This window comes from Hippopotamus amphibius, chromosome 9 (assembly GCF_030028045.1).
Source record: "Hippopotamus amphibius kiboko isolate mHipAmp2 chromosome 9, mHipAmp2.hap2, whole genome shotgun sequence".
NCBI classification, from domain to species: Eukaryota; Metazoa; Chordata; class Mammalia; order Artiodactyla; family Hippopotamidae; genus Hippopotamus; species Hippopotamus amphibius.
In genome coordinates this window covers 944,618-971,627 of record NC_080194.1, presented here as the reverse complement: position 1 = coordinate 971,627, position 27,010 = coordinate 944,618, and the positions used below count along the sequence as shown (strand labels likewise).

The 27,010-nt window shown below is 47.9% G+C and overlaps 3 protein-coding genes across 11 annotated transcripts in view; 1 reads left to right on the top strand and 2 right to left on the bottom strand.

The window, feature by feature from the left end:
* Positions 1–1,876, bottom strand: part of CELF1 (CUGBP Elav-like family member 1) — a 67,959-nt gene extending 66,083 nt beyond the window's left edge. Inside the window, exon 1 of one of the 6 annotated variants that reach the window (XM_057750460.1) lies at positions 1,595–1,876. The gene's annotated coding sequence lies outside the window, so the exon portion shown is untranslated. Of the gene's footprint in view, positions 1–442; positions 577–1,352; positions 1,553–1,594 lie in introns of those variants that run through there. The other 5 variants (XM_057750471.1, XM_057750458.1, XM_057750467.1 and 2 more) reach the window with 5 other exon arrangements.
* Positions 1,877–16,135: 14,259 nt separating this feature from the next.
* PTPMT1 (protein tyrosine phosphatase mitochondrial 1) lies at positions 16,136–21,320 on the top strand. 2 transcript variants are annotated; one of them, XM_057748428.1, is made up of 4 exons: positions 16,136–16,716; positions 16,941–17,021; positions 19,529–19,720; positions 20,985–21,320. In XM_057748428.1, exons 1-4 carry the CDS (start codon positions 16,543–16,545, stop codon positions 21,141–21,143), a joined length of 606 nt encoding a protein of 201 aa, XP_057604411.1. In that variant the 5' UTR covers positions 16,136–16,542; the 3' UTR covers positions 21,144–21,320. The 2 variants fall into 2 exon arrangements, with proteins under 2 accessions (XP_057604411.1, XP_057604412.1); XM_057748429.1 differs by lacking the exon at positions 19,529–19,720.
* Positions 21,321–21,688: 368 nt separating this feature from the next.
* Positions 21,689–26,993, bottom strand: KBTBD4 (kelch repeat and BTB domain containing 4). Of its 3 annotated transcripts, none has more exons than XM_057748426.1 (4): positions 26,939–26,993; positions 25,403–26,023; positions 23,744–23,850; positions 21,689–23,290 (listed from the first exon to the last, which is right to left on the bottom strand). In XM_057748426.1, exons 1-4 carry the CDS (start codon positions 26,955–26,957, stop codon positions 22,430–22,432), a joined length of 1,608 nt encoding a protein of 535 aa, XP_057604409.1. In that variant the 5' UTR covers positions 26,958–26,993; the 3' UTR covers positions 21,689–22,429. The 3 variants fall into 3 exon arrangements, with proteins under 3 accessions (XP_057604409.1, XP_057604410.1, XP_057604408.1); XM_057748427.1 differs by having other exon boundaries at positions 26,834–26,973; XM_057748425.1 differs by having other exon boundaries at positions 26,918–26,969.
* Between the last annotated feature and the right edge of the window lie 17 nt (positions 26,994–27,010).

The window sequence follows — 27,010 nt, the reverse complement described above, 5'->3', positions numbered from 1 at the left end:
TGGTGGACAGTCAAGAGGAAAGAACCACTGGGGAAACCATAAACTCCCTGGTCAAAGCGACAGCTGAAAGCTCCGGCTTTGCTTTCCTAACAGCAATGTTTCAATCCTGGCTAGCTCATGACTGGAAAGCGCATACTGTAAGTAAAGCTGCAAGAACACAAAAACACGGGAGCAGGGGACGGACCGGTAGCAGCAGTTTGCGCACGCTATGGTAACTGGACGGCTTTCCAAGTGGACTCAGCAATATTAAAGCAGAAAGAACCCTCGGTGGTTCTCAGAGACGACTCTTCTCAGCAAGAACTGAAGAAGAACCTGACACTTTCGTATCACTCTTAGAGATGTCACACTTGTGGAAAAGAGCCAACCCCACACTTGTGGAGGAGGTGAAAGAATGCAATGAAAGCCTCTTCAACCGACAGAGAATCAAAGCAAACGGAAAGACCTTTATTAAGGGCGAAGTTCCCGCGAAGGAGTCATCGGGCACCTGCAACCTGGCACACTGCACGCTACCAAGCGCTCTGCGCTCTCCGAGCCTGTCCTACAGCCTGCTCGCTCGGAGGCGGTAAAAGTGCAGCAGGAACTTTGCTGACAAGAAAAAGATTCCATTTTGCAAAGGCAGGCGCCGACGAGTCCTCCCCACCTTCCCCTGCACCACGCGGACGCGCCTCCCCCAAGCAGCCGCCGCCTGGCGCCTGTGCCACCGCCTTAGAGAACCAGGACCAGAACCAGCGCCCGCTCCGAGGCCCCAGCCCCGACGGCGGCGGCTCCCCCCCCCGACACCCGGTCCCCGGCGGAGGAGGCGCGCGCCGCGCCCCCGGGCCCAGGCCACGGCTGGGCGAGCGCCCGGCGCGGGGGGAGGGCGAGCCCGGGCCCGGGCGGACGCGGGACGCGGAGCCGGGGCTCGCCGGGCCCCCGAGCGGCAGCGCGGCCCTCCGCAGGCGGGGGCCCCGGGGGCCCCCCAGGGGCAGGCGCCGCCAGCACGTGGGGCGGCGGGCGCAGGCGAGGAGTGTCCCGGGGCAGGCAGCGCGGGTCCGGCACGGCGTCCGGAAAGCGGAGGCCGCGGGGAACGCAGCCCTCCCAGCCCGGGGCGCGAAGGCAGAGGGCGCGGCGGGAGCAGCGAGGCCACGAGGAGGGCGGGGCTCCCCGGGCGGCGGAGGGCCCGGCACGCGCGAGGAGACCGCGCGGGCCTGCGTCCGGGGCGCGGGCGCCCAGAAGCGGCCGCGCCCGCAGGGCCCCGTGACCCGCGGCCGCCCGGGCCGGACCCGCCCCGCGGCGCCTCCCTCCTGCCCCTATCCCTCCCTCGCTCCCTCCCTCCCGCCCGCCGCCCGTTACCCCGCGGCCGCCGCACTCACCAGCGGCTGCACCTGAGCCCGCCGCCGCCTCCGCCGCTGCCTGCGCCTTCGCAGCCGCCGCCGCCGCCGCCTCGCTGCTGAGGCCGAGTCCCCGGGGAGCCTCCGCGTCCCGCCGCCGCCGCCGCCGCCGCCGCCGCCGCCGCCCCGGCCAGAGCAGAACACCCCAAAATGGCGGCACTTCCGGCACCTACCACCGGCGGGGAGGGCCGGCGAGGAGGGGGAGGGCGGCGGAGGGAACGTACCACCGCCGCCGCCCGCAGCGCCGATCCGAGCGTCCGGCGCTGCAGCGCCCCCTCGAGCCGGGGAGTGGCGAGGCGGCCTCCCGGGAGCCCGCGCGGCCTGGGGCGGAACCCGCAGCCCTGCGAGCGGCCGCGGCTCCCCTTTGTCCCCGCGCTCTGCGGGAGGCGGGCGTGGGACGTCCCCCGGCTGCGGGCCCCGGAGCTCTCGGCTCCGCGCCGCTCCCCGACGGGCGCCCCGGGCGCACGGGTGGGCGACGGCCCCGCCTGGCGCCGGGCACGCGCGCGCGGGAGAAGCTTTGCGGCATGAACGGGCGGGCGCGGGCGTGCAGGCCGGCGCGGGGCCGCGGGGCGGCGCCCTGTCCCTCCCGGGGGCGCGCTCTCAGGGCGGGGCCGGCGCCTGCGCGTGCCCGGCGCGGACCGGCCTTCCCGCCCCGGCCTGCCGCCCCCGGCGCGGGGGGCACCGGCTGCCCGGCTGGGTCCCCGAGGCCCCCTGGGTGGCCCGGCACGCCGGGGTCTGGGCGCCGCGTCCGAAAGGTCGGCGTCGTCCGTTCCGCAGGCGCGACGCTGAAATGCGACGGGGCGGGAAGCCTTAGCTCTGGGACCGTCGGGCCCCAGCACCACGCACGCAACTCGCGGGTTGGCAGGCGGTGTCTCTGGAACAGCTGGCTTCCCGAAGCAGATAATTCTTCCGCCCGCACATACCGACGATCCCCTGCCTTACCGCGAAAGAGTGGCCTCCCAGGCGGGAGCCTCGAAGGCTTCCCCCCGTGTTGGAAGCGCCTCTTCCCCCTTGGGGCGGGGGGCCAGCCGCGGTGTTTCTGGTACCCTGCACTTCGTCCCTGAGGCGTGCGCTCTCCCATCCCTCGCTGTGCTGCGTACGGTGTGCTTTAGCATGTTGTACACACGAATCAGGCCGATATGTGATCTTGTTCTCGTCAGGAGTTTTATGTGTAATTTCCTGAAAGCATCGTACGTTTATAGACCATTGTAACGTATAGAACGTGTCGCATACATCGCCACAAGTCATTTTACCTTCGTCTCCCAGCCGCTGTAGATTGCAGAACCCTTTTCAGCAGAGCCTCTGTCCCATTCTTTTGTGCACCGTAGAATCATCCAGGTATCCACGTAGTTCACCTGCTCACCCCTCCCTCAGGTCTTGACTTCAATGTCACCTTCTCAGGCGGGCCTTCCCTGACCGCCCGACTTACAATCACACACACGTGCACGCATGTCTCTAGTCCCGCTTCCCTGCTTTGTCTGTATCCAAAGCGCTTATCACCATCTAACGTAGGATATTTTGTACCTCATATTTTCCTTATTTTATTCGTAGTCTTTCCACCCCAGAAGGTAAACTCTACGGGGATAGGGATTTTGTCTGTTTTATATCCTCCGGTTCTAAAATAACGTCATGTAGGTGTTCAGTAAATACTGGGGGGCGGGGCGGGGGGCTTGCTTTGTTTTGGTTTGTTTTTTGTTTTTTTATTTGGCTGCGTCGTGTCAGTTGCAGCACTCCGGATCTCGTTGCGATGAGCAGGCTTCTCTCTAGTTGTGGCACGTGGGCTCAGTAGCTGCCGCTTGAGGGCTTGGTTGCCCCAACGCATGTGGGATCTTAGTTCCTCCACCAGGGATCAGATCCGCATCCCCTGCATTGGAAGGCGCATTCTTAACCACTGGACAAGCAGGGAAGTCCCAATACTGGGGTTTTTTTGAATTTGGCTCCCATATATTGTGAAATGATTACCACAATAAGTTTAATTAACATGCCTTATCTCATACAGATACAAAAAAAGAAAAAGAAAAAAATGGTTTTTTCCTTGTGATGAGAACTCTCAAAATCTACTCTCTTAACAACTTTCAAATATTGGGTGGGCCAAAAAGTGCCTTTGGTTTTTTAAATAAAAATGAAAACCCAGGGCTTCCTAGGTGGCGCAGTGGTTAAGAATCCGTCTGCTAGTGCAGAGGTCACGGATTCGATCCTAGCTCCAGGAAGATCCCACATGCCGCAGAGCAACGAAGCCCGTGTGCCAAAAAAAAAAGAAAACTCATTTCCACCAAGAACTTTATTGAACAATGTATTCACCCTTTTGTTCCACTACCTTCTACCATTTTTCAGGCAATTTCATAATTCCACCTTCCCAAAGCTTTTTATCTTTTTGAGCAAACAACTGTTCCAGGTGCCCTTTACAGTCTTCCAGGGAATTGAAATTTTTTCCATTAAGAGAATTTTGTAAAGCCGAAATAAATGGAAATCCGAAGGTGCAATGTCTGGTGAGTACAGCGGATGAATCAGAATTTCCCAGCCAAGCTGTAACAGTTTTTGTCTGGTCATTAAAGAAACATGGAGTCTTGCATTATCCTGATGGAAGATTATGCGTTTTCTGTTGACTAATTCTGGACGCATTTCATCAAGTGCTGCTTTCACTTGGTCTAACTGGGAGCAGTATTTGTTGGAATTAATCATTTGGTTTTCTGGAAGGCGCTCATAATAGAGGATTCCCTTCCAATCCCACCATACAAACAACATCACCTTCTTTGGATGAAGACCAGCCTTTGATGTGGTTGGTGGTGGTTCATTTCGCTTGCCCTACGGTCTCTTCTGTTCCACTTTTCATCGCCCGTCACAATTTGTTTCAAGAACAGAATGTTTTCATTACGTTTCAGTAGAGAATCGCATGCAGAAATACGGTCAGAAAGGTTTTTTTCTCTCTTAACTTAATGTGGAACTCAAACATCACAGTGATTCATATAACCAAGCTGGTGCAAATGATTTTCAGTGCTTGATTTGGGTATTTTGAGTATGTCGTCTCTCTCCCACATGGTGTAACGTTGATTGTTCTCAATTATTGTTTCGATTTAATTGCGATCAACTTCAGCTGGTCTACCCGACTGTGGCGCATCTTCCAGCGAGAAATCCCCAGCATGAAACTTCACAAACCACTTTTGACACATTCGATCAGTCACAGCACCTTCTCCATACACTGCACAAATCTTTTTTTGTGTGTTTCAGATGCGTTTTTACCTTTCTTGAAGTAATAAAGCATAATATGCTGAAAATGCTGCTTTTTTTTCTTTTGTCTTCAGTATTACAATCGCTACACAAAAATTCACCAGTTTTGATGTCTTCTTTTTTTCATGCATGCTGATAGACAGCTGTCACATACAATCTAACAAAATTGTTTGGGATGAAGTTAAAGACAACTAAGTGCTACTAGAGCTATCCTACGGAAAAAACTGAACAAAACTTTTGGCCCACCCAATATACCATAAAGTAGTGGTAACTATAGTCACCATGCTGTACCTTACATCCCTGGTACTTGTTTATCTTAATAATGATAAGTTTGTACCTTTTGACCACCTTCATCCAACTCCCCAATTCATCAATAAATATTGTTGAATTAATGAATAGACATATCTAGGTGCTGAGTATGAAAAAAGAGAATGAATTGTTTAGCATTCAGAAACTTCCTGCAACCTTCCATGAGCTAAATGAGAGCAGGGACCACACCTGTCTTGTTATCTGCTTGTCTCTCCAGTGCTTTTCTGAGTGTCCAGCTCAACAGATATTTCTCAAAGGGCAACCAGAAGCTTTCCCCATTTTATCTGCCCCTTGACTTAGGGCCACTCCTTGCAGGGCACTAGTGTCTGTCACTCTTGCATCTAGTTACCAAGGAAGGCCACGGCCCATTAGCCCAGACTTGGGTGACAGAACAATTACGTGAAGAATACAGATTCTTTTAACTTCAAAGGGCTTCCCAATATAGACAAAACACTAAACAGTCCAAATACAAAAATCCTGATGCGAGATGTAAACAAGTATGAAAAGCTCCCTGTTTCATTTTTTTGACTTCCAAATTGATTACGATTTGTTTTTGAAAATGTTAACAAGAGTTCAGGGAAGCAAGCCTTTTCCAAATGCTGGTGGGGGTAAAATTCAGATAGTCTGTCTGGAGGAATCTGAAAGTTTACACATCTTTCTAGGAGTTTTTCTTAAGAAAATAATCAGGGTAAGAACAGAGATGTACTGGGACTTCCCTGGAGGTCCAATGGTTAAGACTCCAGTGCTCCCAATGCAGGGGCACAGGTTCCAACCCTGGACGGGGAACTAAGATCCCACATGCCTCACGGTGTGTGTGGAGGGGGGGGGGGGGGCGGGGGCAGACAAAACAGCAGAGATGTACTGATGTATTATTGATTATAACATTGTTGGAATAGCATAAAATTTGATACAAAAGGAGATTGATAAAGTATATGATATATATACAGCCTAAAATATTATATATATTTTAAAATAATGATACAGGAAAACATTTAATTATGGGCAAATATTCATGACACATACTTAGTGAATAAAGCAGGTAACAAATTAATACGTACAAAACAATCCCATTTTTGTTAGAGAGTATGTTTGTTGAGAGGAAGAGGCAAAACCCAGAAAGAATATTTATTAAAATATTAACAGCGGGGGCTTCTTCCCTGGTGGCGCAGTGGTTAAGAATCCACCTGCCAGTGCAGGGGACATGGGTTTGAGCCCTCGTCCAGGAAGATCCTACATGCTTCAGAGCAACTAAGTCCGTGAGCCACAACTACTGAAGCCCAGGAGCCTACAGCCTGTGCTCCACAAGAGAAGCCAACGCAATAAGAAGCCCTCGCACTGCAAAGAGCAGCCCTCACTTTCCGCAACTAGAGAAAGCCCGCGCACAGCAACGAAGACCCAACACAGCCAATAAATAAATAAATAAATAAATAAATAAATAAATAAATAAATAAATTTAAGGGGAAAAAAATTAACAGTGCATTCTCATCATCACTTTGTATCATCAGTCCTTTAATTTTAGTCATTCTGGTAGAAACGGAGCGATATTTTATTGTGGGTTAAATTTTTATTTCCCTAATGGCTAATGATGTTAAGAAACTTTGCATATATAATGCTTATTGACCACTAGGATATTTTCTTTTGTGAATTGCCTATTCAAGCCTTTTTCTCTCTTTTCTCTCTCTCTCCCTCGCGCACCCCTTTTTTTTTTTTTGGTTTGTAGGAGTTCTTTATGTATTTCGAATACAAGTTTCTTGCCAAATATGTATATTGCATATATGTTTTTCCAGTCTTTGGCTTGCTTTTTACTCTTTTAATGGTTTCTTTTGATGAACAAAAGTTTTAGATTTTAATGAGGCCTTATTTATTGGTCCTTATTTAATGATTGGTGATTTCTGTGTTCTATCTGAGAAATCCTTGTTCACCCACGTCATGAAAATTTTCTCCTTTATTGTTTGAATCTGTCATATTGAGATCTATGATCCATCTCTAATTTTTGTGTATGGTGTGAGATCTATTCTTTTCTTTTTCTTTCATATAGATATTCAGTTGATTTGGCACCATTTGAAAAGACCATCTTTTCCCTACTGAGATTTGCAGCGAAACTTTTTTTTTTTTAACTTTCATATATTATTGGTAGTAATGAAAATTGATCCAACCCTTTGGCGGTCTGTTTGACTGTACCTACTAAAACCAACGAGCTAATCATACTCCAGTAAAGCTCTGAAAACACCAACAACAAAACACACCAAAGAGCTGAATGGACTTACACCTTATGACACAGCAGTCCTACTCCCAGCAAAAGTGAATACTTATTTCCACCAAAAAAATGGTTTGTAGGACCTTAGTTAATAATAGCCCACACTGGAAATGATAGAAATAAACTATGCAATATACTTATAACAGACTGCTTACATAGAAATGAAAAGGAACAAGCTGCAACTATATATAACAACGTGGATGAATTGCACAGACATAATATGGAGTAAAACAAGTCAGAAAAAACAGCATATGTTGTATGAGTCTATTCAACTGAAGTTTGAGAACAGGCAAAAATAATAAGAAAAGTCAGGATAGAGATTACCTTTGCTAGGGAGAGGGCATCGACTATTGACTAGAGGGAGCATGAGGGAGCTTTCTAGAGTATTGGAATGTTTTATATCTTATTCCGGGTGGCGTTCACATGGGTGTATGGATAGGTAAAACTTATCAAGCCATGCACTTAGAGTTTGTGCACGTTCTACGGCCAGGGAGAATAACAACAAACAGCCCATCAGACAAACGGGCACAAGAAATGAACGCACAGTTCACAGGAAGAACGTGAAGGGCTGATAAACATAAGATGGTGAAAAGACTCAAATAATTAAAGGTATTCTAATTAAAACAATGTGGGCTTTTTTTTAACTGTCAGAATGGGAAATAATTACATTTAGAAGATTGTTAAAATTGTGAGAAACATGCAACAGGCACTCAGTGTATACAGATATAGTGATATTAGAGGACATTTTAACAGTCGTCACTAAAATTAAAATTAGAAATAGTCTCTCATGTATTTATATAAAATTCTAGAACATGCTAATTAACCTATAGTGGATCAGTGGTTGTCAGGGAATGAGATGAGGGAATGAGAAGTGTGGAAAGAAGGGGCATGAGGAAATTTTAGGGGGTGATGGATATGTTATTACTTTCACCACGGTGATGATTTCACAGGTATATACATGTGTCAAAATGTATTAAAGTGTATACTTTATTTTTTTATTTTTTATTTTATTTATTAAAGTGTATACTTTAAATACACACAGTGTAGGTCAATTATACTCAAGAAAGCTATCAAAGCTTCCCCATGAACTTTAAAAAGATGCTCATATCCTTTAATACAGCAATTGTATTTCTAGAAATGCTTCTTTCAAAAACACAGTTGGGCGAAGCCCATACAAGAGCATTTTCTGCCGCACTCTTTGATTCAGCCAGCTAATATCTATTGAATGCCAACTATATTAAACACTGGGATAGACGTATGGGGTTACAGGTATGAATAAGATAGAGTATCTGCCTTCCTGGAACTAACTCTATTTCTTATTGGTGGTTAAAAAAAAAAAGCCTTAGTTGACTTTCATATCCAACAATGGGGAAATAGTTAAAGATTGATGATATAGTTAAATGTTGGCATATCAAAAGGTATTAGATAAAATGTAAGTCTCGGGGTTGGGGACGGGGGTGGGGGGGCCGGGGAGAAGGGGAAGCTGGGACGAAGTGAGGCAGTAGCATAGACAGATATCCACTACAAACTGTAAAATAGAGAGCTAGTGGGAAGTTGCTGTATAACAAAGGGAGATCAACTCGATGATGGGTCATGCCTTAGAGGGCCAGGACAGGGAGGGTGGGAGGCAGTTGCTGGAGGGAGAGGATATGGGGATACGTGTATAAATACAGCTGATTCACTTTGGTGTACCTCAAAAGCTGGTACAAAAGGGTAAAGGAATTATATTCCAATAAAGAGCTTAAAAAAAAAAAGAAAGAAAAAAGAACAATTTATATACAAATACATTTTGAGGGCAGAATGCAAATTTTCTTATTGGTACACAAAAATAAAAAAGATTGACATTTCAAAAAAAATGTATGTCTGTATATAGTCAATTCTTCTTTGTTGTTAAGAACTAAGAGAAGGGAGGACGTTCCTTGTAAGTGACAGGTGTGGGGAGATGTGGGCCTGGGAAAAATGGTGAGAGACCAAAAGTCCTAGTGGCAATCGAGTCCATGGTTCCCCTGGCATCTGATGCCATTTGTCCACTTGCCCTTTCTGAGGTTTGTTATAAGAATCAATAGATCACCCTTTTTGCCCAAGCTAGTTAAGAGCCGGGCACCATAACCCAAGTGTCGATCAGTGGATGAATGGGTGAACAAAACGTGAAATATACATACGATGGAATACTATTCAGCCTCGAAAAGGAAGGAAATTCTGACACCTGCTGCAACGTAGACGAACCTTGAGGACAACATGCTAAGTGAAATAAGCCAGTCACAAAAGGACAGAAGCTGTGGTTCTACTTATATGAGGTACCTAGAGTAGTCAAGGTCATAGAGACAGAGAGCAGAATGGTGGTTGCCAGGAGCTGAGGGGAGGGAGAGATAGGGATTTGTTTAATGGGTGTGGAGTTTCAGATTGGGAAGATGAAGAAAGTTCTGGAAAAGGATGGAGGTGATGGTTTAACAACAATGTGAATGTATACTTCATGCCAATGAACCGTACACAAACATGGTTAACATGGTATATTTCATAGCTTGTATATTTTGCTATAATAAAAAGAGTTGGTCCTTACCCTGCGACTGCGTCATGCACACATGTTAGTTAGGATAGGTTAAACTGACGGGACAACTAGACCTGAAATAAATAGCTGAAACAAAGTAGAAGTTTGTTTCTCTTTCCCTTACCAGATTAGGGTAGGTATTCCCAGTTAGTGGGAGGATGAGTCATTTTTAGTGACCCAGATTAACGGGGACTCTGCCATCCGTCACACGTTCCTGCCGAGATGATTCCAGCCATCGTCATCACTATGCCGACTCGCAGGAAGACAAGGAGGGTACGAAAGAGACTCGTGGAGGATTTAGGGACCAGGCCCTCTGGGCCTCATGCGCGCGCGCATCACTTCTGCTCACATCCCATTGGAGATACAGCTGAGTCCTACATCACTGCTCACTCCGCGGGATATCAAGCATATGGCTGCTCAGATATTGTGAAAGTGGAAAAGATTTTTGGTGGACGGTTTCTAAAAAGAAAAAAAAAATCCCTGGGGGAATATGCATCTAATTCTAATAGAGGTTTTCTCTGGAGGTGAGATTACAGGAGACATTCACTTTTTACACTATCATTTTGAAGTGCGTGTGTTTTCATAAGGAGCATGTGTTACTGTTGCAATCAGAAACTAAAAAGCAAAACCAAGGTGGGGAGAACAGCAATAAAATGTTTGACTACATAAAAGGTGAAACCACTTACTGATATTCTTTGTTGTTTTTTTTTTACTTTGTATCTTTTTTTAATGTGGAAAGATACAGAACATGACTCAGTTTCACTTCCAGTTCATTCTATTGACAGTCCTTTTAAATATAATTTGCATGTATAATTTAAAGGCAGATTCAAACTGAAAAGTCAAAGTTCCCCTCTCCCTAAAGCTTTCCATTACATTTATTTCCTTCACACACACACAACATTTTTCATCTATATTACCCATAAATATTTTAGGCATATACCAGGATATACTCATATCTATACACTATCCCCTTTAGGAAATTCCCTGGCGGTGCAGTGGTGAGAAGTCAGCTTTCACTGCCAAGGGTCAGGGAGGGCCCAGGTTTAATCCCTGGTCTTGAAAGTCTCGCAGTGAGGCCAAAAAATAAAAATAAACTATCCCCTTTAAACAAAACGAGTAGTGAACACAATGCTTCAAACCTTAATTTCTGAAACTAATATATACAGTTTTTTCCAAATCTGCACAAACGCCTCTATATTTCATTTCTTCAGTATTTCCATCACATTCCATCCCAGGGCTATACTACACTTTAACTAGACTCTACTGATAAAACACTTTTGCTTCCAGTGCCTTACCATTATAAACAATGCCACAATAAGCAGCCTTAGTTATATACCCTTGTAAAGCTTTTGTGGATTGACTACTAGGGTTAATTTCTAGCCATGGAATGACTGTCAAATGCTGAAATTACAATTTTTTACCCTTCTTTAATTATCAAGCAACCAAAACCAGTAGGAATCCATAAGATTATTTCGTATAAATTTCCCCAGGTACTCACAATCCTAAGAACTGAGTTACATTTTTAAAGTGTGCTTTCATTAAAATTATAAAAAAACAGTTCAGATTTTGAGTTCTGTCTGTATAAAAGGGAGGAAAAATGTAGGATTTTGGTTAGAGTCCAGATAATTCTATTTAATTTTTAAACTAATTAATTTAAAATTTAATTCTATTTTTATTTTTTTATTTTAATTAATTAATTTATTTTATTGGCTGTGTTGGGTCTTCATTGCTGCACACGGGCTTTCTCTAGTTGCGGAGAGTGGGGGCTACTCTTCCTTGTGGTGAGCAGGATTCTCATTGAGGTGGCCTCTCTTCTTGCAGAGCATGGGCTCCAGGCACGTGGGCTTCAGTAGTTGCAGCACATGGGCTCAATAGTTGTGGCTCACGGGCTCTAGAGCACAGGCTCAATAGTTGTGGCACATGGGCTTAGTTGTTCTGCGGCATGTGGGATCTTCCTGGGGCAGGGATCAAACCCGTGTCCCCTGCATTGGCAGGCGGATTCTTACCCACTGCACCACCTAGGAAGTCCCTAAAATTTAATTCTATTTTTAGGTTCATCCAGAGAGTGAATTTTGCTTTTAGTCCTTAGTGCTTGGTTGGATGCATTCTTGCATCTAAGTGATTTTTCATCTTTGTTTCTCCAGTCAGCTCCCCTTTAAAATTACTTTTTATTTTGCATCTTCTACATCTAATCAGCAGTCTTTTAAATTCCTTCAGCCTCTCTCACAGCATTCCGATATTCCTTATCATGAAAGAGAGAATCTGCATGATACACCAAAAGCTGGTACTTCTGAGATAGGGAGAATAACTCAGGGTTGTTATTACTCATTGTAAGTAACAAGCTGCTGAGGAGCCGCATGGTGGAGTGCAGCCCTGCGGCCGCCACATCTCGCACGTGGTCTGTCACACTCATTCTGCCCAGCAAGGCCGCGGGTAGCAGCTGCAGCAGCGCGAAAAGCCGGTTGAAGCTCCTTGGGGAAGACTCCAAAAAACTATTCTTTGTTTTTTAATTATTTTTTTATTTCTTGGCCTCACCATGCGGCATGTGGGATCTTAATTCCCTGAGCAGGGATAGAACCTGCACCCCCTGCAGTGGGAGAGTGGTGTCTTAACCACTGGACCTCCAGGGAAGTCCCACTGATACATTCTTAATTCATAAAAACAGAAACCAACCTAAATTTCCATCACAGGAGAATGGGTAAATGAATGATGATATAATCACATAATGAGTTATCAAAGAACAGTAAAAATTAATGAACAATACCTACACACAACAATGTGGTTGAATCTTTAATGAAGAAGTCATAAAAGATTATTTGCTATATTTATCACTTTTATTAAGCGCATATTTATGTGGTAAAACTATATTTAAAATTTTTATTTATTTATTATTAATTTTTTTATTTTTGGCTGTATTGGGTCTTTGTTGCTGCCTGCAGGCTTTCTCTAGTTGCGGTGAGCAGTGCGTGGGCTTCTCACTCCGGTGGCTTCTCTCGTTGCGGAGCATGGGCTCTAGGCACACTCCAGTTTCATTAGTTGTGGCTCTCGGGCTCTAGAGCACAGGCTCAGTAGTTGTGGTGCACGGGCTTCGTTGCTCCGTGGCATGTGGGATCTTCCAGGACCATGGATCAAACCCCTGTCCCCTGCATTGGCAGGCGGATTCTTAACCACTGCACCACCAGGGAAGTCCTAAAACTTTTATTTTGAAAATATTTTTTAAAAAGTAGGTAGGAGGGCATAATGAACCCCACAGAACATCATTTTGTCATATTTTTTGGTACAGTATGACTTTTTTTCTTGGTACAGTATTTTGATGCAAATCCCACATATGTCATTTATTTCTACCTAGTACCTACTTTAGTGAGCATGTAGTACATTTATAGATATTTTCTTACATTGCAACAATGCCATGACCACATTAACAAATTAACAATAATTCTTTGGTTTAATCAGTCCACAATCAACTGTCTTCAGTTATTTCAGAAAATGAGTTTTAATAGCTAATTCATTTGAATTAGGATCTCAATGGTTCACATGTTTACTTCTGGTTGTTTTGCCTCTGGGACTCCTAATCTGAGGCAGCCTCTCTCCCATTCTTTTTTTTTTTTTTTCATGCTTTTGACTTGTTGCAGCAACTGAGGCAGTTGTTCCTGTCGAGTGTCCCACATTCTGGATTGTCTGTTGCTTGCCTGTGATGACACGTCGCTTACCCCTCTATCACCTACATCTCCCGTAAAAGAAAGGCAGCCCTTGGGGCCTGGGAAAAGTCAGGCTTGGCGCCTGTGAAGGGCCGAGCATCACGCTGCGCGCCTCTGCAAGTCTGCGGTGTCCAGCTTGCTCTGATCTCAGCAGGCTCAGGTGGCCTCGGCCCGATCCCCCTGCGGTAGAGCTTCCCAGCACTGCCTTATCTAACGCTGTTATATATCGATGACCAATGACTGGGTCAATTATTTCCCTAGGGATAGCAAAATGCTGTCTTTCTGTCACTCCTTCCACATTTATTGGCTGAAATGCAAAAAGTCTTGGTTCCTAATTTCATTATCTCCTCCATACTTATTAACAGGAAGTCTGCTGTAAAGAAGTTGCCCTCATTGACGCAAGGCATTTGGCTGCCCCGAAATACAGCTCATACAGGAAAGGCAGGAGAGGACAAAAATCTTCATTGATATCGTTCACCGACGTATCCTATCTGTTGGAATATTGTCTGGAATATAGAGGACTCTCCATAAGTACTGTTTAATTGAATACAAATCCATATATTGGCATACTGTGTAAGTCTTTGAAAAGAATGAAGTAAATGTACATCTATCTGTGTTGACATGGTATAACACTGAGAATGTTGAGTGAAAAAAGCAGGTTACAGAACAGTAAATATAGGATGAGTCAATTTTTATAAACATATATTTTAAATGTATCAAAAATAGGACGGGTTAGTGGATGAATGTGATAAAACAAATAAAACGTTAATTACAGGCCTTCCCTGGTGGTGCAGTGCATGAGAATCCACCCGCCAGTGCAGGGAACACAGGTGTGAGCCCCGCTCCAGGGAGACCCCATATGCCGCGGAGCAGCGAAGCCCGTGCGCCACAACTACTGAGCCTGTGCTCTAGAGCCTGAAAGCCATAATTACTGAGCCCAAGTGCTGCAACTACTGAAGCTCACGCGCCTAGAGCCCATGCTCCACAACAAGAGAAGCCCCCGCAATGAGAAGCCCGTGCACCCACCTGCCGCAACTAGCGAAAGTGTGAGCACCGCAACAAAGACCCAGTGCAGCCAAAAAAAAAAGTTAATTGTAGAGTTTGGATGGCAATTTTCCCTGTTCAGTTTATTCAGTTTTTTATTTTATTATGAAATGTTCATCATAAAATGTTGGGAAAAGATGTATATAAAAATCTGTATTTCTGAAGAGTGGGTTTGGGGGTAAGGATGGAACTTTTCAGGTTATATACTTTGCATAAAGCAAAAATTTTAAACTATCTTTTGACACAGTAATTCCACTTGTAGGAACCTATCTTAATATAGTAATTCTAAATATAGAACACATATTAAAAAATTTCATGTTGGAAATGTTTTATAATAAAAATTTGGAAATATCCTGGATGTCTACTAATAGAATGATCACATTATGGAATAGTAATTAGGTTCATTATAAATGATGACAATGTAGTAATATTCAAAGTGCTTATGCGGATTTCCCTGGTGGTCCAGTAGTTAAGACTCTGCACCTCACAGCGTGGCCAAAAAATAAGAAGAGCTTATGGCATATTCAGTGAAAAAAAAAATCGTGATACAAACTTTATTGACATGACACCAATGCTTTTTTTAAATGGTACACATAAATCACATAGCATTATCATATGACCCAAAACGTCCACTCTTAGATAGATATCCAAGAAAAAATGAAAACATAAGTCCACACACAAACTTGTATATGAATGTTCACAGGGGCATTATTCAAAATAGCCAAAAAGTGGGAACAACCCAGATGCCTATCAGCCGATAAACGGAGAAACGAATTGTGGTATATCCACACAAGGAAATATTATTTGGCAATAAAAAGAAATGCAGAACTGATATATGCTCTGTCATGGGTGAATCTTGTAAACATTATGCTACGTGCAAGAAGCCAGACACAACGGACACATATCATATGATTCCATTTATTTGAAATGTCCAGCACAGGCAAATCTATAGAAACGGAAAGTAAGTTAATGGGTACCTGGGCCTGGTGGGTTGAGGGGACATGGGGAGTGACCACTACTAATCAGTATGGGGTGTCTTTGGAGGATAATGAAAATATTCTAAAACTGATTGTGGTGATGGTTGCACAACTCTGCAAATACACGAAAAACCATTGAACTGTACACTTTATTTCTTTTGGCACACGGGCTTAGTTGCCCCGTGAGCACGTGGGATCTTCCTGGAGCAGGGATCAAACCTGTGTCCCCTGCATTGGCAAGCGGATTCTTAACCACTGCGCCACCTAGGAAGCCCCTGAACTGTACACTTTAAATGGGTGAATTGTATGGTGTGTGAATTATATCTCAGTAAAGCTGTGATAAAAAGTTTTCAACAGTACACATGGAAAAGAAGACTGGAAGAAAAAAGAAATGTATCCGAGGTGGTAGGATTATGGATGGTTAAATTCTGCTTTCCTGTATTTTCCAATTGTTATGCCTAGGTATTACTTACAAGGAGAGAAACCTTTCTAGGAAGTGCAAGATGCTCGTTTCAGAATCCCATTTAAATATAAGTAATCAGCCTCACAACGTCTCCTCTTGCCTCTCTGCAGGCGGTAGGTTTTACACTTAAGCGTGTCATCACGCGTTTAACGCTCGTGCATTTTCACAGACAGCACAGACGTCACCGGAACACCGATGTCGCTCCACGCACACACACTCAGCATCGCGCGGCAGGCGGCAGGCGGCGGGCGGGCGGGCGGGGAAGGAAGGGCCGGGCGACCCCGGGGCGCGTCTGTCCGGGGCGCGGCCCTCGCCACCGAGGCTCTCCGCTTGCAGGCGCGGGGCCGCGTCCGCGCTCCGCTCCCGGGCCGCCCGCGGGGGCTCCCTTCCCGGTCACGTCCTCCCTTCGGTGGGCTCACGGCCCCCTCCCCGGGGTCACGGCCTCCCCCGCAGCCCCGAGGCCGCTGACGCGCGCCGCGCCGGCCGGGGTGGCGGCTTCCCGCCCGGGGAGCCCCGAGGCCGGCGGCTCCTCCCCCCGAGCCTGCGGGCCGGGCCCGAGCCCTCGGCGCCCGCGCGGCCCTCCCGGCGGCCGCCGCCCGCCAGCCCCGGGCCGCGCGGGTCGGCGGTGAGGCGCGCGGCGCGGGCGCGATGGCGGCCGGCGCGCTGCTGGAGGCCGGCCTGGCGCGCGCGCTCTTCTACCCGACGCTGCTGTACACGCTCTTCCGCGGGAAGGTGCCGGGCCCGGCGCGCCGCGACTGGTACCACCGCATCGACCGCACGGTGCTGCTGGGCGCGCTGCCGCTGCGCAGCATGACGCGCCGGGTGAGCCGCGCCGGGGGCCGGGGTCGGGGGGCCGGGGGCCGGGGGGTCGGGGGGCCGGGGGCCGGGGATCCGGGGGGTCCGGGGGCCGCGGGGCCAGGGATCCGGGGGGCGAGGGCGCCGGGACCGGGGGTCGGGGGTCCGGGAGCGCCGGGGGTCCGGGGTCGGGGTCCGGGAGCGCCGCCCGGGCCCCGGCGGCCCCTGCTGAGCCCCCTGTGCCTCGGCAGCTGGTGCAGGACGAGAACGTGCGCGGCGTGATCACCATGAACGAGGAGTACGAGACGCGGTTCCTGTGCAACTCCGCGCAGGTGAGCGCCCCCGGCCCCGCGCGTTCCTCTGCCGCCTCCGGGGGGGGCGTCTGGCCCCGCGAGTGTCCTTGGCGGTGGCTGAGACGGATCGCGACGTAGCGGCTGGTGGGGGAGGCCTCTACGAGGGGGGTGACAAACTTGGGTTATCCCTTTGTGCACACTTGCTTTCTTTTATGTTATTTTTTGAGGTGGACCGTTTCTAAAGTCTTTATTGGATTTGTTACAGTGTTGCTTCTGGTTTACGTTGTGGGTTATTTTCGCCCGGAGGCATGTGGGGGTCTTAGCTGCCCGACCGGGGATCGAACTCACACCCCCTGCACTGGAAGGCGGAGTCGTAACCGCTGGGCCGCCAGGGGAGCCCGCACGCTTGCATCCTTGATGTCGGGAACTCAAAGGCAGCCTCTCTGTGGCTTGCGTTCCTCCCTTCGGCACTTGCTGAGCACTAAGTATGGCTCGGCCTCTGTTAGGTATTTAAGATGAAGGCCCTGTAAGCGGTAAAAAGAAAACCTATGCCCAGTCCCCGGTAAATTTATCATGAAACAACCCATTGGAAACACTGCCTCGGGTTCATCTGCGTTTTGTAAATATTTACTTGTTTGGCTGCGCTGGGTTTTCATTGTGGCACGCAGGATCTTCCTTGCAGCATGCAGGATCTCTTTAGTGGCGGTACACGGGCTCCTTTAGTTCCTGCAGGCAGGATCTAGTTCCCTGACCAGGGACCGAACCTGGGAGCCCTGTGTTGGAAGCACGGAGTCTTAACCACTGGACCACCAGGCAAGTCCTGGGTTCATGTGGTTTTGATTGGAGGGAATTTAATTCATATGTTAGAGATGATAGTGGAACTCCAAAGCACTGTCATAAATAAAGTTCAGGCCCGAAACATAATTTTCATCAGATGTGAATGCTTGCTTGTGGAACTCTTCACAGTGGTTATTAGATGTTGCCCTGTCTTTATAGTGTTTGACTTCTATTGGCACTGCACAATTATCTTTCTTGTTTACTGTACTGATAGAGCCTGATGAACATGCGGTTATTTCAACCATAGATTTTTTAGAAATCTTAAAAATACTGTGACACATTTAACATATGTTGATCAGTGATGGCATACATTTTTAAAGAATGGGTAACAGTGTTTTGGATTTCCCACAGGATTTTGCCACAAGACCTCAGGAGTTATTAGCCAAAATGGTAAATGTTCCTTAATGTGGTCGGTCCTGTGGAGCAAAAGGAGTCACAGAAAGTGCTCTGTCTCTGGGTGTGAGGCATTGACATTCGTAAGCAGCTATCTTATCCCACTAGCCTAGAGAAAAGAAACCTCCAGGGCAGTGCTTCTCACATTTTCACATGCCCCAGAATTCACAGTCTTGTTACAATAGCAGATTCCTGGGCACAACCCCCGGAGATTCTGACTCAGGAAATTTAGGGCAGGCCCAGGAATCTGAGTATTTAGCAAGTTCCCCAGGTGTTTCTGATGTATGAGATGTAGAAGCCATACGCTGCCAGATTTTGCTGTTTTTTTGTTAATTTCATGAGCTGTATAAAATACTGATTTCATTTGGAGTCATAAGTCTCTGGTTTGCTAAAGAGATTAGTAACAAGAATAGCTGGAGCCTAGGGCTTCCTTGGTAGCGCAGTGGGTAAGAATCCACCTGCCAGTGTAGGGGACACGGGTTCCATCCCTGGTCTGGGAAGATCCCACATGCCTCGGAGCACTAAGCCTGTGTGCCACAACTACTGAGCCTGTGCGTCACAACTACTGAGCCCACGTGCCTAGAGCCCGTGCTCCGCAACAAGGGAAGCCACCGCACCACAGGGAAGAGTAGCCCCCGGTCTCCACACCTAGAGGAAGCCTTTGAGCAGCAACAAATATCCAACACAGCCAAAAATAATGAATAAATATTTAAAGAAAAAAAAATAGCTGAAGCCTACCTGAAGTCTTAAGACAAAATAAAACAGTTGCCCAGTTTGCCAGAGGCCTTATTTCTCCTGTTTATTCGTTTCTTCCAAGTGATAACATTGCACTAACAAAAGCAGGTGCATTATTTTAATTTTAACATAACTTTATTTTCCACCACATACCCGCTCAAAAAAGGTGGTGAAGAAGAGACTTATGGGTAGAGAAACAGAAAGCTCTTGCAAAATGTAGTAGTCCACCCCTGCAGCTGGATCACTGCACAGGTGCCAAGATCATGCAAAAACAGTCACAACTTTTGTAGGTGAATTTTATACAGCTCGTATTTTGTAGCTGAAGATTCAAATATCCATACGGTACTTTAAGAACACTTTGAATTTTGGACATAATTCTAACTCGGTAGCACATGCAGGTCAGACATTTTAAAGACAGTTTTGAAAGAAGTTTCTTTTTAGGCAAATAGTAGACAGTACATTCACATCGTGGTTAACCGTGAAGCTTCCTTGATGTTTTGCTGCCTCTTGGAGCCTATTTTCCTACCACTCACATCAGGCTTTTTTCATTTTCTTTTCTATGCTGGTGGGCCTGGTTCCAGGAGTGGAAGAAAGTAGGAGTTGAGCAGCTGCGGCTCAGCACGATAGACATGACTGGAGTCCCAACCTTGGCTAACCTCCAGAAAGGAGTCCAGTTTGCTCTCAAGTACCAGTCACTAGGCCAGTCTGTCTACGTGCATTGCAAGGCTGGGCGTTCCAGAAGTGCCACCATGGTGGCTGCGTATCTGATTCAGGTAGGAAAGGTCTTTCTGGACTGCTCCCCTTTATAGCAGACCTCCAGTCTACTGGCGGGCCTTGCTAGGAGCCGTGTCCCCAGTTTCAGGCTGTTGGGAGGTGGAAACCACCTCAGCTTTGCGGACAGGCTGACCTCTGGCTTTGCCACCGGCCAGCCACGTGACCTTAGGCAAAAGTGGCTTCCCCTCTCAAGTGTGTTATGAAGCTTGAATGAGAAAGTATGTCAAGCACTGACTCAGAGCAGGCACTCTGAGTTGCAGAGGGTGTTAATACCAGCAAAAGGCTAGAAACACTTGTTGTAAACAGCATGTCAGGAATTCTAGTTCTGTAGATAATCGTGCGGATCACTCCCAGCTCTAGAGGACTCACATTTCTTTAAGTGTTTCAGAGTACAGTTCTGGACATTAATTTCTAGAAACAGTGGCTCCAAAAGAATTTTGCCTATCAATTTGTTGTGATTGGCAGGTGGACCGCCTTTAAAAACATTTAGAAGCCAGTACTCTCTAGTCCATTGTTTCCTGTTATACACCCCTGGCTCGTTTTTGTTACCTGCAGAGCATTTACTAAGTAATATAGATAGTTTAAGGAAAAAGGAAATGTAAAGATAAACAGCCTGGCCTTGTGTTCATCTGAACTGGTGAATATATGATTTAACAATACTAGAGCTTTGGTCATTAGGACTCTGTTTTGCTGGAAAGTGGGTGTCAGGAGATATTTTGGGCTAAGTGAGAATTGAACCAGCAGGCTAAAAATCTATACTTTCTTGGTTCTATTGAGTTCTAAACCAATGAGTATCCTGAGGACACAAAGATGAGCCTCCTAGTTCAATTTTAAAAGTACTCTTACTCTTTTATGGCGACAAGTTGCATAAAAACATCGACTGTGTACTCTTTCCAGGAAAGTCTTGTAACTAACAGCCTAGCTCAGAGGGGACATCTAGTAGGCCTAGGCCCGCCTGAATTTAGGATCTCACTTTCATGTGTTAAACCTATTTACAGGGTTTGGCAGAACAAGAATTAGGTGGAAAGACTGACTTATGCCCCTCCCCGCATCCTCCAGCCTGTTGCATAGAACTGTGGGACTTTGACTGAAGGGGTTAAAGTGCTCTCCCGCTTATAATATGTGGCGCATGTCTTTTAACTCCCCGCAAAGTAGAATTTAAAAAAAATGAAATTCAGAGAGCCCTTTACGCTTGTTATTAGGTCAAGGACACCTTAACACCTGCTCCTTTTCTTTCTCTGATTGCCCAACTCTGCACTTCAGGTGTACAACTGGACTCCAGAGGAGGCCGTAAGAGCCATCACCAAGATCCGGTCACACATCTACATCAGACCTGGCCAGCTGGACGTTCTCAAAGATTTCCACAAAGTGATCACTGCAGGGGCGGCGAAGAATGAGGCTGATCACACATCACAGACGTGAAGTACATGGATTAGAAAGAACGCAAGACAACCCTGCTTGCTACGGAATGAAGACGTTTCACAGGACCAAAGGGGCTTAAGCTCAAACTTGACATAATAGAAATCTGCTCAGTAGTGGTTAATTTCGCTCCCTTTTGTCTTGTTTCATTTTCCTGAAATAACACTGTTGTGTGGCTAGGAAGAGTTCGTGTGGCTTCTGTTGGTAGGGCATGGGGGTATGGGACAGGGGTGAGGATTTGTTTTCAAAGGGCAAAGAAGTCTGTCGTGCACCTGATGCTGTGCCTGCGCCTGATGACACCTGGCCCGTGACTGAAAGGTGTTCCGCACCAGGAAGAGAGAAGAGAAGCACTCAGCTCTGCTCTCTGGCACCGTCACAATCCTAAGTCACTGGCCCCTTGGGGCTCTCCCCGCTCTCGGAGCTGTCATCCGTACGTGGAAAAGGAAGTATGAGGTTCCCTCGGTACTGGAGCTGACTTAGAGACTGGGGGTATATAATTAGTTGCCCTTACGAAGTCACCCCTTCAGAATTCAAAACAGACACACATCTCCATTCAAAAACTTTTATTTGTATGAACAGTTCCTAGCTCTTGACTTAGCTTATAGAGCTTTTAAAAGAGTAGAGACCTTACATGTTTGAGTTTGAAAAACGTTTCTGCTATTAATCAGAAATAATCCTTTCTACTTCTTTCTGGCTTACTCCTTGGAATAAGCCAAAAATAAACCAAAGTATACATTTTTCTGACAGACAGATGAGAAACAACAGAATGTCCTGAATTCTAGGGTAGACTCTTGCTGGTGAAGGACACCTTCAGCTTAGTCCATTCTCCCAACCAGTCTGAAGGAGAACTCTAACACCTAATTCTTTGTGGAAAAATGAGCAACGAGCCACTTTGCAGGCTACAGAAAAAAAGGAAGACGGGGGATCTTTCCTTCTGTCCTGGGATCCGGGGTGCTTGCATTTAACACTGACCAGGTAAGGAGGGGAGGCTGTGCCAGAGGGTGGAGAGGAGGCTTGCTCTAAGTGGTCTGCAGTGAGGCACAGGATTACGTGGGGATGGGGAACAGGCGGGCCTACTCTCGGTTCGAGCAGCCGGCTGAGCAGCAGCAGTCCAAACAGCCCCAGACGGAACACCCTTACGAGCTCAAGGAAGGGCGGAGGCACTGCCTCTCTAACATGTGCCAAAAGATAGCATGCGCCCCGAATGGGGGCCTCGGGGACTTCGAGTTTGGGTGGGTAAGGGCTAGAGGAAGGGAGGGCAGGAGTCGGCTGCTCTTCCCCGGACAGCCTCAGGCCAACACAAACTGCAGGTTGGTGAGCAGCACCTTGACGCCTCTGGTGACCGTTACGGCCGAAGTGGCAGGGTCAAGCTTGTAGGTGTTGGCGTCCCCCTTTTTATATCGGTCCCGAAAAACATAGATGCTCCCGTTACAGCTGGCGATCTTCCAGAGGGATGGGGCAGCGCTCCAGACCTCGGGAAGGCAGAGCCGGGTGAAGCTGTCCAGCAGGGGGTTGTAGCACACCAGGGAGCCCCCCTCAGCCACGACGAACACCAGGTCCTTGTGCACAGCTGCGTGCATGCGGCCAGCGAAGGGCAGCACGTACGGTTTCACGTGGCACCTGTCCGTCTCTGTGTCAAAGCACTGGATGAGGCGGGACGGTTTGGTAAAGAAGTCCAGGTCATTCTCCTCCCCCCCCAGCAAGTAGATGATCCCGTTGAGGTGGGCACCAGCGGCCCCTGACACAGCCACCTCTAGCTGGGTTGTCTCAGTCCAGACGTTATCACCCACCCGATAATAGATGACTGCATTGGAGAGGGTATCCTGCAGTGTCTTGCCACCCAGTGAATATATGGCATCTTTCCCGGGCACAGACACCAGGGTGTGCTGGAGTCGGTCTCGGGGCAAAGGTGCACACCACTCCCAGTCCACGGTGGCATTGTTGCACTTCCACATGCGCCGTGGGATGGACCCTCCCACCACGTACAGGTCTCCACCATGCTTGCAGGCTGCAGTGATCTGGTGGCACAAGCTGTTTTGGCCACTTACACTGATGGAGTCATCTTCCGCACAATGTAAGGACAAAGCCAACGAGTGGGTACGAGATGACTCTTTCCCGATCAGGTAAATGTGTACATTCTCCCCAATTTCCTATTGGTGAAATTAAAGTTATAAGTGGTTATCTGTCAGTTCTAGGCTAAGGCTCCGCTAAGACGCATACCCTTGAGGTCCTGGACCACACACCTGTATCTTGTCTAACCCACTCCCGTCTAGTTACTGTGTGGCATCCTGCTTCTCCTCTAATCACGTTCTTTCAGGCCTCTTACGCGGGACCGAGAACCTGTTACACCCGTTCTTCCAGCCTTTTTATAATGACCATGAGCTGGTGCTTACGGTGATGAACGCGGTGATGACAGCACTCCTCTCAGGAAGCTCTGGAGCCCAGAGGCTGGTGGTTTCTGGGCTCACGCACACATCCTCCTCCCCAGCTCTTACCAATGTTAAGCCAAAGACTGACTTACCAGCCACCACAGAGGCCAGGCCAACAGATGGCTGGAATGCATGGACATTATGGTGTCCCAACCCTAAAGAAACCTGCCTTACCTTCAAGCTAGTCCTGAGTGACTCTGAAAAAGCCTCTCGTTCTTCTTTATTAAAATTGACCCAAGCTTCTATTGCCTCTGTTGGGTTCTGGGAACATGGAACTCCATCTGCAAGAGACAGTAGAAAGGTATGGTCAGTGGCAATCTGACAATCCAAAAGGGAAATTTAGAACCAGTGGCTTTCAAAATGTGAACCTCGGGTTTCCCTGGTGGCGCAGGGGTTAAGAATCCACCTGCCAATACAGGGGACACGGGTTCCAGCTCTACTCTGGGAAGATCCCACATGCCGAGGAGCAACCAAGCCCGTGCACCACAACTACTGAGCCTGTGCTCTAGGGCCCATGAGCCACAACTACTGAGCCCACGAGCCACAACTACTGAAGTCCATGCACCTAGAGCCCGTGCCCTGCAACGAGAGAAGCCACTGCAATGAGACGCCTGCGCACCACAAAGAAGAGTAGCCCCCGCTCGCCGCAACTAGAGAAAGCCCGTGTGCAGCAACGAAGACCCAACGCAGCCAATAAATAAAAAATAAATAAATTTATGGTTTTAAAAAATGAAAAAATAAAATAAAAACGTGAGCTTCTCTGGTAGACTACCACCATGTACGTATATGTATGTGTATGAGAAATTAACATAAAATTGCCTTGTTTCTTTTTCTTTTTTTTTCGGCCGTGCCACGCGGGGCACGCAGGATCTCAGTTCCCCAACCAAGGATCATGCCCCCTGCAGTGGACGCACGGAGTCCTAACCACTGGACCACCAGGGAATTCCCCAAAAGTGCCTTGTTTCATTAACCAAAATGGATGATTTCATATTCTCCTATTTGTCACGGGAGCAATCTACTAGGCTACAGAGCTCACACCTGCAGAGTCAGGAGTGTTACCTAAAAGCTGGCCAGTCACTTGAGAAGCTTCTTATGTAGGCATCGTGCCTCACTGTCAATTTACTTAGGTAACAAGTCCCACAAATACATGCAAAGTACAGAATGGATGAGAACACTTATGCACAAGAGAGATTAAAATATAAATGCAGATAGCTCCACACTACCTTTTGTGGCTAAGTACTGCATTTTTTTTTTTTAATTCGATTTTTGTATATACTGTGAAGTGCTGCTTTATTTTCCTGGCATCTTCCTCAGGAAGGGATTCTGTCTCTGACATCAGCTACTAAATCTCAACTCAGTCTCTCTCAGAAAGTATCTAAATTCTTATCAAGAATGATAACGTTGGGACTTCCTAGGTGGCGCAGTGGTTAAGAATCCGGCTGCCAATGCAGAGGACACGGGTTCGAGTCCTGCCCCAAGAAGATACCACATGCCGCAGAGCAACTAAGCCCGTGCACAACTATTGAGCCTGTGCTTGAGAGCCCATGAGCCACAACTACTGAAGCCCACGTGCCTAGAGCCCGCGCACCACAGTGAAGAGTAGCCCCTGCTCGCAGCAACTAGAGAAAGCCCGTGTGCAGCAACGAAGACCCAACACAGCCAATAAAAAAATAAATCCAATAAATAAATAAATTTATAAAAATTGTTAAAAAAAAAGAATAATAACGTAAACTAACACCAGGAAGCCTGCGGGTGCCCTTCTCCTAAACTAGAACATTCACTGAGCATCATACCCGTGTCGCTGGGGATGAGGACCCCCCTGCCTCGACGTACCCGAGATGATATCAGTGAGGAGATGGTGGGGCAAGTGGAGAAACTCCTCTGTGCTCTGCAGCTGGGCCAGGTGGGCCTTGGCACAGTGCTTCGCAGCGGTGTAGAGCTCAGGATCACTGTGTCGATCTGCCAGCCACATCACCTGAAGGCAGTTGCCCACCTGCACTGTGCGGGCCAAAAACCGAGAACACTCCTCAAAGAGAGACGTCAGCTGATACATGTCTGACACCTCATAAATTTCCTGCAGCTCCTCAGCTCGAAGCTTCACAGTCCCATGGTAGATATAATCAACCAGGAGCTGGAAAACAGACTCGCTGACATCCTGCAGCACAATCACCCGGTTGTGGGCCTCCTTCAGGTTGGAAGTGAACATGGACCTGAAGAAGCAGCTCTGAGCTGACAGGACCAATCGGTGGAGCTGAAACTCCCGGCCTTCCACGGAAATGGTGACATCAGCGAAGAGCTCTTCCTCCAGACACAGTTTCATGATGCCCTGAGCCACACGGCCTGAGTGCGACCTATCTTTGAAAGTGTAGTTCACAAAGTAGTTCTCGTCCATGGACGCTCCAGGCTCCTCTGGTGATTCCATGGTAGTAGCCAACTGCTCTCTCTGCCCGCTGTCTGCAAAACAACACACCCTGAGTAACGTAAGGAGTCCACAGCCACAGTCTATAAATCCAACTGTCCTGGGAGGGAGAAGGGAAGAGTGAGGGCACAGTCGGCGCAGAGAAGCCTTAGTCCTGGCCCTGTTAATGACATCTCTGATGTCCTCCTTCAAGCAAAGCTGGGCTCATTCTCTTGCAGTGACATCACATTCCTAATGAAATCAAAATTCCCTACCCTGGGTGCTTCCCTGAGAAGACACGGAATACTCCTTTTCATGATGTAACAAAAGGCTTAGATTTAGCTCAACACATGAAAGCAAGGGACTGGAGCAAGCCTATGATTTCAAAAGCCTGCCAAAAGCCTTACTAACCAAAGAACTACTGGGCATAACACTTGTGAGGCTCGGGGCAGCAGAACCCGACAGAAAGACCCCCACGTCCTCGTGGCCAGGCCCCTCTTCCCCCGCGCAGGGAATCCAGACTTTACAGTACGAGGTTTGGCCTGGAACATCCCTCAGCCCCACACCTGCTCTGCCCCGAGCCTCTGCCCGGCACGTCCCCGCTCGCCCTAACGACTCCCAAGTGTTCGTCTCACGCCTCGGGACGGAGCCCAGCCGTCCCCGGCTCGGGCCCGAGGAGGCCCGTCGCCACGCGCAGCGTCCCGCTCCACCTGGAGTCGCCTGGGAAACGGTCGCCAGGGAAACCGTTCTTCTCTCCCCCTCCCCCTCGCCCCGCCCGCCGGCCTTCATCAAAAGCTTAGCCCGAGGAGCGGGGGAGGGGTGTGGAATGTGGAACCCAGACCTCTCGCTCCCTCTTCTCCTCTCACCCGCCTGGTTCTTTAGGATCCTTGCCTTCTCTCCAGCTTCTGTCACACCAAACTAGGGCCACGCTCGCCTCACGGTTTCCCCACCTGCGGGCTGCGCTCTCTCACCTGCCCTCCCTCCTTTCATTCCGAAGCCCGGAACCCGGAACCTCTGCTTCCGGCCCCGCGCCCGCCCGGAAG

Coding starts and splice junctions, on each gene's coding strand:
- PTPMT1 (XM_057748428.1), top strand. CDS start 16,543: ATGGCGGCCGGCGCGCTGCTGGAGGCCGGCCTGGCGCGCGCGCTCTTC. Junction 17,022..19,528: donor TCCTGTGCAACTCCGCGCAG/GTGAGCGCCCCC, acceptor GCCTGGTTCCAG/GAGTGGAAGAAAGTAGGAGT. Junction 19,721..20,984: donor TGGCTGCGTATCTGATTCAG/GTAGGAAAGGTC, acceptor TCTGCACTTCAG/GTGTACAACTGGACTCCAGA.
- KBTBD4 (XM_057748425.1), bottom strand. CDS start 26,957: ATGAAAGGAGGGAGGGCAGGTGAGAGAGCGCAGCCCGCAG. Junction 26,024..26,917: donor TGAGAGAGCGCAGCCCGCAG/GTGGGGAAACCG, acceptor GTTGTTTTGCAG/ACAGCGGGCAGAGAGAGCAG. Junction 23,291..23,743: donor CACTCAGGACTAGCTTGAAG/GTAAGGCAGGTT, acceptor TTTCACCAATAG/GAAATTGGGGAGAATGTACA.